An 11,509-nucleotide genomic window follows, 5' to 3' on the forward strand; every position below is an offset into this window, starting at 1 on the left:
TCTGTTAGCTTTCGGGACAAGTTCCCACTCGCAGCCTGTGTGTGAGGTGAAGGCTGGAGACTGCAGAGGCTGCTGCAAGGACTCCGGTGAACCGCAGGGGCCATGAAAGGCTCCATATGGAGGGGGTGGGTGTGAGGGGGGTGAGGGGCAGATAGAAAGCCCAAATGCCTATCCAAACACACCAGGGCAAACACTGTGGTAGTCTTCTTTATCAGGGCTTGTCGGGTGTGTTTTGGTGTGTCTGTTAACTGCCACCAACTGCCGGACTCGAGGCTGACTCAGGCCGGACTGGTGCTGGAATAGTAGCGGGATGTTTACCCTGTATCCTCCTTGGAGAAGTCAGACACGCCGAAAAAATTCACCCGCCGCCTCACTCCGCCGTGTCCCTCCGCACATTCCACAGGCTGCTGGTACAAAGAAGTAGTGCCGTTGCCTGAACGACGCTGTTCTACATGATTTGACTTTTAATGTTAAATAACAGCAATGGCAAGTGTTGTAATGAATCCTGAGATTTAACTAAACGTAGGTTTACTAAAATGAAAACATACATTATATTACAAGTAAAAGTCATGTTTGACATGTTGCTCAGAGTGGCATTGAATAGGTCTAACTAAGTTGTTATGCAGAATGTCCCCTACAATGGAATTAGGCTATATTATTTATACATTAAAATATTGTATTATTTAAGTCAAGTCAATGTAATGTAATGTAAAATGTACAATATTTATTTCTTACTTCTAGTTTGGAGAGTAGAAAAATTAGCAGAAAATGAAAATCTACTGATAAAGTAGAAACTATTTTCTGCTGTGCAATACGCTATAGGCCTATATACTTGAGTTACTGCAATTACTTTTCACTACTGGTTTGAAACTTTAAAGTTAATGGTCTACACAGAATATACATCATTAACAAAGCATTAGGCTTAGGTTTTGGTTGTGACACAAGGAACACAAAGACAAAATAATGGCTTTTGTAAACAGAATTGTTTATATTGGGGGTTTGGCTTGGTGGTCAGTTCCCTGTTTAGGGCTGTGCCAAGCCACAGCCACATGAGTATAGACCTACATCTGTATCCAGAGCTCAGTCATAATAAACAGTGACCTAATGGTTAGTCTACCATTCTCTGAATGTAGAAGCCAGGCTTGATTAACCTGATGGGGGCCCCAGGGCCAGAATAGGATCTGTGGTACCACTGCCTGCCTTAATTGTCTCAAAAATTGATTTAGTTTTAAGAAAAATAATTATGTGTAGGCTAAAGTGAATAAATATAGCTTAAAACTAGATTTCAAATCTGGACCCCTGAGAAGATCAGCTGACAATCTTGCTTTAGGTTTTTTATAGCCTACTAATTTATACATCTAATCCACTATGTTTTAGAGGGAAACATTGTACTTTTTGTATGCCTACTATTATTATTTCTTATTTATTTGTATATTTTTTTGAAAAATATTTGTAAGCTTGTGTCACTAGACAAAATTATGTTATAGTTTAAGCTACCTGGCAGTGTATACACACTGTACTTACTCTATAATCCATTGATTTAATATATAGGCTAAGTATATTTTGATGCTAATACTTGAGTAAGAATTTGAATGCAAACGTTGTACTTGTAGCAGAGGATAGCCTAGGCTACTTCTTCCAGCACAGTCAAACCCACGCGCCTTTAAAGCCAAAAACACAGACATGACCTCAGTGGTAAGCATGGCGTTACGTCTTAATTTTAAAATGGCAGAAAACTCAACTTATCATTATTTTTGTTTGATAAATGTTGACTAAAGATCCTGGGGCTAAATAAGCACCTGAAGAAATTCATTGAATGGACAATACATTTGTTTTTCCCACTTAGCCCACCATAGTTCCAGGCTCAGTAAAGTAAACTACAAAGCATAATTCGTATTTTAACAGCATTATTTATTGTAAAGAGCAGGTCTCGGCGGAGTTGTTTTTGCGTATGAATGACGAAACAGCTATGTCTGGAGGAAAGGTGTTCCGGCCTGGTGGGGGGAACGAGCCGCCGCTGACTGATAAAGGAACGGTGACGCGTCAAGCCCAACACAGCGATGGAACGCGACGTAACATTCTATTGGTGAGTCCGCCTTCAAAATAAAAGCCCATTATACCACTGCGTTCAAAAGGAAAGCGAATAAATCAACATTTGGCCGTCGTAAACGGCAAATAATGCATCTATATTTTAAGAAGCGGTGTATATTATAAGCGTTGAGGAAACAAAAACTGCACAACGCATTATTAACAGGTTTTCTTTTGTTTAAGATATAACAGTTGCGAGGATGAACTTTGTTTTGAAAAGTTGTAAACAGAAGTAGCTTTATAACACTGTAGCTAACTCGACACCATTGTAAAAAAAAAAAAAAAAGTGGGGGGAGGTAAGTAATTATTTAGGGGGAAGAAAGAAAGAAACAAAGTTGTCGACCGTGCACACGGGGAGGGATTTTATTTATCTGGAGCTACTCGTTTAGTCCAGGACCGGGTCCGCGGAGGATGTAAGTGTAACGGTGCACTGGGTTTCCCCCCCATTTCCCTCTCGCTCTGCCAAAACTTCTCCGCTACTCTTTTCGCGGAGTCCCGGACTGGAGTTCTCCTTTTTTTTGGGAGAAAAAAAACGGGGAATGATAAAAAGCAGCCGAGCACAGGCGGATGGACGGACAGACCGAGGAGCCTAGCGAGTGTATGCGGAGTTAAAAGTTAATCTTATTATTTTTTTTATTTATATTTTGTCCTGAGATGAATGGCAGAAGTCGGGTGAGTCGACTCTCCGAGAACAAACGGGTTTATTTTCTCGTATACACTGGACCCACATGAAGTGGTGATAGCCTGCCTTCATCTCGCTGAACCTCTGCGCTTTGTGTTTATTTAAAAAGAAGAAGAAGAAAAAGAACGAGACTTCCCCCCCTCCTCACCGCAGTGGATAACCAAGAATTTAAACGGAACTGTTGAACTACCAGAGAAGATGCAGATGTGGAGCCACATGAGGGTCCACAAAGGAGGGCCTCCGCGACCATAGGTCACACCGAAGTGTCCTGGTTATGTATGTTTCTCCTGCTTCCTGGCTGGATTGACTTGAACACATTGTCTAACAATAATCCAATGGATTCTTCCTCACTGCAGCAGCCTACCTGTGCCTGTGGATTTTCCACATGAGGGCAAACCAGATGACTCAGTGGACTCAAGTCATGTAACTACCCTGAAATGTCTTAGAGGTCTTATTTATCTGTTTTTTTGTATTTATTGTGTGTGTGTGTGTATTAGGGGCTTTTTGTGTCTCTAGCATTGTGCTACTTTCAAGGCCAGTTTTAAAATTCTGAGTAAGAATTTGAGAGCTGCTTGTTGTGAAAACTGTAGAATTACTTGATCATCTTTTGTTCTGCTGTGTGTCTACACACACTGTATACGTGAGCTCACTCATCTGTAACTTAAAGGGGGGGAGCCGCAGGACTTTAACTTTGCCCGGACAGGTAAAAACAGGACAAGGCTCCATCATGGACCGGCCCATCAGCAAGCTGTTGGAGAAGTTAAAGCTAACCGACTCGGGCAGTGTGAAATTCAACAGCTCAAAGAAGAAACACGACTCGGCCAACAACTCCAACAACAGTAATGCCAACGCTGGCATCTCGGGTAGCGGCGGTCTGCCACCGGCTCCAGCAGCTGCCTCGCCCTCCAGACCCGGCCAGTTCACGCTTGCCTCTGCGACCACAAACGATGCCTGTGTTCCATTGAGAGGAGGAGGAGGACTGGCTCCCTCCCAGCCCTGCACGGTGGGTTCCATACCTCCAGATGGCGAGCAGCAGCTTCACCATTCCACCTTGGCGCCCCTGAGACGTCGTTCCCCCCAGCAACGAGCTTCCTGTTACCTAGGCGAGGGCGTGGACTCCCATCTGAGGCGTGAGTCCGGCCTGGGTCCTGAGTGTGACCCGATGGGGGCGTACGGCTCCAAGTCGTCCCTCAACCAGCGGCGCTACTCTCTGGAGCTGCAGCAGCTGGTCAAACGGCAGCAGCTCCTCTCCCAGCCGCCACATCACTCCGTTCCCCCGCCGTACGCCCTCGCCACAGGCTACAGCTCGGCCCCTAGAAACGGCCTGGCGGAGCACGGATACCTCTCGGAGCCCGAGAGGCACAAGCGCCTCTCTCTGCAGGAGGCTCTGTTCTACAAACGCCTCAGCACGGGCAGCGAGATGTGGGAGAGCCCCAGGCCGGCCTCCCTCTCTCATCCACCACACCGCACCTCGGATGGGACCGGCGGGGGCGTAGGAGGAGGCTTCTTCTACCTCCAGGGGCCCACGCTGAGCCCCCGCTCCTCCTTCAGCCTGCAGGAGTCTGTGCTGGTCAGCCCCAGGTCCAGCTTCGCCTCCAGCACGGCCAGCGGCGGTGGAGGGGGCAGCCCCATGGGGAGCCGCTGCAGCAGCAACCGGACCAGCGGCATCAGCCTGGGATACGACTCGCGTTACTCTGCCTCTGGAGGCCTCCCCCCACAGCAGCAGTCCCCCTCTATGCAGCTCGGGGGCTCCCCGGCCGGGTACGGGGCACAGGGCAGAGCGGGGATAACGCCTGTGGAAGCCTGGACTCAATACCTGGATGGAGGCATGCGTCCCGGGGTTAACGACAGCCGACACTCATACCCCCCTGCTGTTGGGAGTCCAGGTGCAGCGTGCTTCCAGGCGAACCCTGAGTGGTGGGACGAGCAGCAGGCGGTGAGGGGCAAAGAGGGGGGCATGGTGGGGGACAGGGGCCGGTACTCAGACCTGCCAGGGACCAGGTACCAGGAAGAGCTCACCAGGCTGCTGCTGAGAGATGCAGCGCTGGAAGGAGAGGGGCTCCTGGACGGCCTCATGCTGACGTCTCTCTCCAAAACCAGCTCCACCACGCTGGGGCCCTGCTCCGCCGCGGGGCCCGGCAAACCACAGGAGGATCCAGGAGCTGGCAGGGAGGCAACGGAGAACCGGCAGGACTTCTTTGGTGAGATCCTTTTTTGTTTTGTTTTTTAAATGTGCAGTGTGTAAAGGAAATTGTCTTTTAATTTCTTTTTTTCAGACTTGGTAGAAATGGAATATAATATATGTCTTAATTATTGTATGATCACTTGTTGTTGTCTCTTTTATAACCTAAGAATGAGCTTTTTATATCTACATAGGTAAGGTGCCCACGCCATGTTTCCACAGTAGCCCAGAACAGACAAACTTATCAGCCTTGCACGTTTTTATATAGTGGGTCAGTGGGTGTCGGGAATGCACCTGTTGGAAGACGAAGAAGGAGTACTACAGAATAAATAACTAAATGCATCTTCAACTCATCACTTGCTGTTGTGGAAAGACTTGAGGTGGTCGATGATGCCATCTTAGTTAACTAGCTTCTTGTCCTTGAAGGCCACCGTAGCTTCTGTAAATTCTCCGAATGCGAGTAGTAAGCAGAATTAGCAAGAGAGCGTTGCAATGTAGAACTTTACCAATAGCCAACACACACCTGTATTACACACGGCACCCTTTAACAGTAGTATTCAGGCCTAGGATACAATTCAAACAGAGCTGCATGATTTAATATCACACCCCTAATTTCAGCCAGTGCCGTCACTGTTCACGCACAGCATCCGCCCTCAGTGTGTTATTACTCTTCTGCTCCCTGCCTGGCGTTCCAGATCACAGGTTTCTCCCTAAATGAAAGGCTTGTATGGATGGATGGATGGACAGATTAATACTTGAAAGAGTGTATGGATGGATGGTGCATCGGAACCTGCAGAGACATGTAGAGTTGTAGCACGCAAAGCTATAAAGGAGAGAAGAAGAAAAAAGTGCACAAGCTTCATGAACTGATCCAGACAAGTAGATAAGTTTTGAGTGAGCGGAAGAAAGGAAAAATAACACACAGGACGGATATGTGCAGTATATACTTCATTCAGTCTCACAGCCGTAGCCCATACATCAGGCAAAGTCAGCTGATGTTTTAAAGGCGATGTCGATTTACCACAGTGAGGTCCACACACAGAGGGCTAATACAGCGTATCTGCGTGGCCATTAAACTGCAAAATGCTGCTGTTACACTCTGACACAAATGACATGGTTGAGTATATACACAGCTCCGACCATTACTTGAGTCACAGAAGATTAGGTGTGTGTGTGTGTGTGTGTGTGTGTGTGTGTGTGTGTGTGTGTGTGTGTGTGTGTGTGTGTGTGTGTGTGTGTGTGTGTGTGTGTGTGTGTGTGTGTGTCAGGTTAGGAGTGTGTTACAGTGGCTGGATGAATATAATTGTGTGTGTAGTTTTTCTGTGGCAGGGTGTGTTTTCCCCAGAGTGACTTCACGCCACAGAAACGCAGTGTGTGAGTCATGAGTGTGTGTGTGTGTGTGTGTGTGTGTGTGTGTGTGTGTGTGTGTGTGTGTGTGTGTGTGTGTGTGTGTGTGTGTGTGTGTGTGTGTGTGTGTGTGTGTGTGTGTGTGTGTGTGTGTGTGTGTGTGTGTGTGTGTGTGTGTGTGTGTGTGTGTGTGTGTGTGTGTGTGTGTGTGTGTGTGTGTGTGTGTGTGTGTGTGTGTGTGTGTGTGTAATGCTGCCTTGGCGTGTGCAGGGGCGGTGTGTGCTGTAGCCTGTTTTCCTGCTCAGGTATTTGTGCCCGGAGGGGACATATAATACTGTACTCCTCTCAGCCATTAGAGAAGAAAATCAGAAGCTCTGAGCCGTGAATACTGACGCCTTGAGAGCTCACCCAACACACACACACACACACACACACACACACACACGTTTATTAGGAAGTAAAAAAAAATTCTCCAATAAACCAAGGAACTAATGCACCTGAACCATGTAAGGGACCATACATGGAAACTTCTTTGACCTTGGAACCTAATTGGTTTTGGTGTTTTTGAAAAAGTCACACAGTTTAAAAAAAAAGTCTTGTTACATCCTCCAATAACATCGTAAAGTAACACAAAGATGTCCCTTGTTGTTGTTGTCCCAGTGGTTCAAAAGAAAAATGTTAACACTCAAAACCATTCAGGTAATGCGTCATTTTATGCTCCATAAATTAGTTTGAAGTACATAAAGTAGGACAAATACCACAAATATTTGAATTTGAAGCGTGCCAAACACTATTTTTTTGGGGGCATTTGGTTGCATAAGTGTTCAGGTTTTGTGTCCAAATTTTCTTTATTCTACAAAACTCATGCTACCCTTAAAAAGAATCCCTGAATGCTACCCCAGTCACTTAAACCAATTATTTCACAACTTTTTCTATATATTGCAGCAACATAAGTAAACATTCAATTTAAAGCCTCCAGTTTGAGCCTTAGCCCCCTTTTTTTTTGGTCTGTGGTTTTGGCAAACTTGATGCCTGTCTTGAATATGGAAGGGGACTGTCCAAGACTGTAGGAATTCTCTATTTGTGTGGCACTCCCTCCGCCACATTAGAAAGGAAGGGAAAAAACGCAGGCAGACCCTTTAAATAGATCACAGAAAAAGCAGTAGCTCGGACCACCACACCAATTTTCCACTTTAAATTCAGTGATGGTGTGCAACATATACTTAGACAACTGTATTCAGTCAGATGTGAAACACAGAGGAGTTAGGTAGCTCTAAGTGGCTGCACTATAGCGTTTTTTTTATTTTAGCCAACAAAACGAGAGCTTAGCTAATTTTGACCTAGAAAATGCTTATTTACTTTCTTGTACATTAATGATAATTTGTAAGCAGTGTCCTGGAAAATTTAGAAAAAATCAGGTTCATAAGAAGCCTAGGCTCTGTAAACTGGTATGTAACTAGGGGGGGAGGGGTTTGATGTTCGATTATAATTTACAGGAAGCATCCAAAAAGTGCTCATTTGTGTCACTTACTAAAATGTGCTGTTGTTCCCTGAGGTAGTTCAGGCTCCTGACAGTGGGGGGTGAGGGGGGGGGGAGTGCAATCTTGTTAAATCTCCCAAAATTGCTCAAATTGTTGGGTTTAAAGGAAAGTCTTAGAAAAGAAAAGAAAAGAAGCAGAAGAAGAAGAAGAAGAAAGGAGTCGACTCCTATCTGGAGCGACTGCCAACAACTCAGATCCGGTGGAGTTTCCCTTTTTAATAACAGAGCAGCAGCAGAGGAGTGGATGAGCAAACAGGCTGGCATGGGCAACCAGGGTTTTAACTGTGTGAAAATCCCCTAGGTGGTGCGAACGAGAGGATTTACAAGTGTTGACACTTTGTGTGGAGTTGGATTTCAGACACATCCTCTCGGAATGCGTCGTAAACAAAGTGCTAAGAGCCGCTGAGCGATTACTCTCCACTAAATGTGTGTGTGTGTGTGTCCCCTATCCCCATTGTGTCGGCAGGGCCCTGTGTGAAGTGTGGGAAAGGCGTGTACGGGGCGGATAACGCCTGCCAGGCTCTGGATAGCCTCTATCACACACGCTGTTTCACCTGTGTGTCCTGTGGTGAGTGTGACCATCTCACACACACACACACCTTTTATAAACGCCATTTGAAACTGTGAAAGCTCACTGGGTTTTTATAATGTGGAGTTAACTGTCCTTGGCCTATCCCCCCCTCCCTCTACAGGACGCACCCTGAGAAACAAGGACTTCTACAATGTCAATGGCTCTGTGTACTGTAAAGAGGATTACATGGTGAGAGTTGAGGTCAAGGCGTGTTTTGTCATCCGTCTCAGACACACACACACACGTTCAGAGTCATAGTCACAGGATTGATTTTTTGCTAATGATAATCTCTTGTTGTAATTACAGTTTTCGGGATTCCAGGCTGCAGCTGAGAAGTGTAATGTGTGTGGCCACCTTATACTTGAACAGGTGAGGGGTGTGTGTGTGTGTGTGTGTGTGTGTGTGTGTGTGTGTGTGTGTGTGTGTGTGTGTGTGTGTGTGTGTGTGTGTGTGTGTGTGTGTGTGTGTGTGTGTGTGTGTGTGTGTGTGTGTGTGTGTGTGTGTGTGTGTGTGTGTGTGTGTGTGTGTGTGTGTGTGTGTGTGTGTGTGTGTGTGTGTGTGTGTGTACCTGCCACATGAAGAAGTCCACAAAAGCCTTCTAAACTCTTCGATTTATTTTAGATTTAAGCAAATACACTCTAACCTCCTAACCTCACTTGGGTCGTATCTTTCCCACAATGCGTTAAAAATAAATAAATCCTCTTTATTTTTAAACCCCTAGACGCAGTCTTGTTGTTGGCCTCTCTTCGGGTTCCCACGGCAAATTTTCAGTGGAATGTTTGCCTCTGTTTTTTTTTCATGAGACTGTAGCGATTAGATCAAACCGTTTTACCATATTTGGACCACATAATGCCCATAATATAAATAGAAAGCTCACAGTGAGCCTTGGGACCCACGGGCATTGTTTTTGGCATGATTTGAACGGGCTAAACATTTAAGATTTAAGTCTACAAACCTTAAAGGCTCAAAATGGTGTTGGTGAAAGAGGGTTTGAGGAAAGAAAGTGCTTCTCCATCATAATTTGTTGCTAGATTGGAAATGTTGCCGGTCTAAAATAAAAATAATGCCGTTTATTCAGACCATTTTTTGGGTCTGATACTCAACGTGAACTACAAGTTAAACCTATAATTATAACCTGTTTTGATTTACTAAACCAGATTTTTTTTGAAAAAAGGACTAATAAATTAAAAAAGAAAAGAAAATGCGACTACACTCAAAATGGCAACAATTGAAAACGCACACGTCTATACACGAAACCCATATAAAGTCTAGGTCATTTATCCGTGGAAATATTTTCTTTTTATTGACTTTAATCAATGCTTGATGGTCATTCCCAGATCCTGCAGGCTCTCGGGAACGCGTACCACCCCAGCTGTTTTCGCTGTGTGGTGTGTTCCAAGGCTCTGGATGGGGTGCCTTTCACCGTGGACCATCACAGCAAAATCTACTGTGTGGCAGACTACAACAAGTGAGACTAGTATCAATGTGTTTTTAAATGTTTTGTAAAGACAGGAATGACATCCGTATGCATCTACTGTAGCTAAGCGGCTCTTAATATTGCAATGTCTGCATTTTATCCCATTTACGCGTGATGAAGATGTTATGGAATTTAGGGTTAGCATGTGTAATATTTGAAGAATGTCCTTTTTACTCATCCGGCTTCCTTCAAAGACATTACGCAACTAAATAAACTTTCTCCTGTTGTCCTTCAGGACTTTTGCCCCGAAGTGCGCTGCCTGTTTACAACCCATCCTTCCTACTGAGGTGTGTACAAGTGTCTGTGTGCATTGTCCAAAGCTTGTTTGCACCCGGAATATTGTGTGTGACTCATGCAATCACAAGAGATCTATTTATATAAAAATGTTTTACTACAACTGACAGTGCACCAGATAGTATCAAAACAAACTCTTGTCTATATTTTTCTATTTGTGTCTCAGGGCAGTGAAGAGATCCTCAGGGTCGTGTCTATGAACAAGGATTACCATTTTGAGTGCTACCACTGTGAGGTGAGTGATCTCCAATCTTTTCTAAAAACAAAACGTTAAGGTGCAGAAAACCCGATCTACAAATGTTGGGGTCATAAAGTTTAAAAAATAAAATAAAATTCAAGGACTTTTCCAGCATTTTCCAAATCAAAGTTCAACTATTTCCAGAACCCTCAAAGCTTAAAATATATATATATATATGGAGAAAAATCCTGCTTACGATTGAATCCATTGCCCTCCCTGTAAAATGGAACAGTATCAAACTGGATTTTAAATCAAGTATTTTCCAAACCTTCCTGGCTCTGTATGAACCCTGCCATGCAAAGACAGTGGTCTGACTTTTGTTATGAAAGGCCTTGATGTTTGACCTCACTTCCTCCTGAGTGCATTCCTGTCCTTATCTCGGTCTTTTTTTCCCCTCAGGAGTGTGGTAAACAGCTCTCCGATAAGCCCGGCTCGCAGTGCTTCCCGCTGGACTCTCATCTCCTCTGCCACTCCTGTCACATGAGCAGAGCGTGCGCCACCACACACATTCCCCCTCACAACTCACACTGACTGCGGACGTTCCAAAAAAGCTGGTCTTGACATGATGTCGCTTCTCCAATGTGCTTTTGCTCAGCCTTCAGACTAAACTGCTGATATTAAGACTTTTTCCCCCCCACTGATTCACTTTCATTTTGACTTGGATCAGCCCCTTTGGTCACGTGTACTGCCTGCTGTACTTCTTTGTACTATAGTTATAAGGGAACGGGAAAGAAACTACTGCTTTTTTTTTACCCCAATGTGGCTACTGTTTGCTGTAGAAGAACAAGGGATTATGCTAAACTGTTTTGTACATATATTATCGCTAGCAAACATTTTGCACTTAAATTTGACTTTACTGTAAGAGATTTGTTACGTGAATCTGTACAATTTGGGGAAAAACATTACTGTAATTTCTGTATGTTGTAAAAAAATATTTTCATTTGTGTTCGAATAATGTTTAAGGCTTATACATTGAAACAGGTTCACCATAACAAATTTAAGACAGTTTTATAATGCCTTTTACTTTCATGTTGCAAATTATTTTCTATTGTATTCATAATTAAACTGATGGTCAGCTCGAAGTCAGGTC

General features: G+C 44.5%; 1 protein-coding gene across 1 annotated transcript; it reads left to right on the top strand.

Annotated features, from left to right (window-relative positions):
* Window positions 1–2,420: 2,420 nt before the first annotated feature.
* ajuba (ajuba LIM protein) lies at window positions 2,421–11,495 on the top strand. The gene is made up of 8 exons (XM_080051642.1): window positions 2,421–4,971; window positions 8,306–8,407; window positions 8,532–8,599; window positions 8,717–8,779; window positions 9,748–9,878; window positions 10,123–10,174; window positions 10,348–10,416; window positions 10,819–11,495. The coding sequence occupies exons 1-8, from the start codon at window positions 3,498–3,500 to the stop codon at window positions 10,948–10,950; spliced, it is 2,091 nt and encodes a 696-aa protein (XP_079907768.1). The 5' UTR covers window positions 2,421–3,497; the 3' UTR covers window positions 10,951–11,495.
* The last annotated feature ends 14 nt before the right edge of the window (window positions 11,496–11,509 follow it).

This window comes from Ammodytes marinus (assembly GCF_949987685.1).
Source record: "Ammodytes marinus genome assembly, chromosome: 23".
Classification (NCBI taxonomy): Eukaryota; Metazoa; Chordata; class Actinopteri; order Uranoscopiformes; family Ammodytidae; genus Ammodytes; species Ammodytes marinus.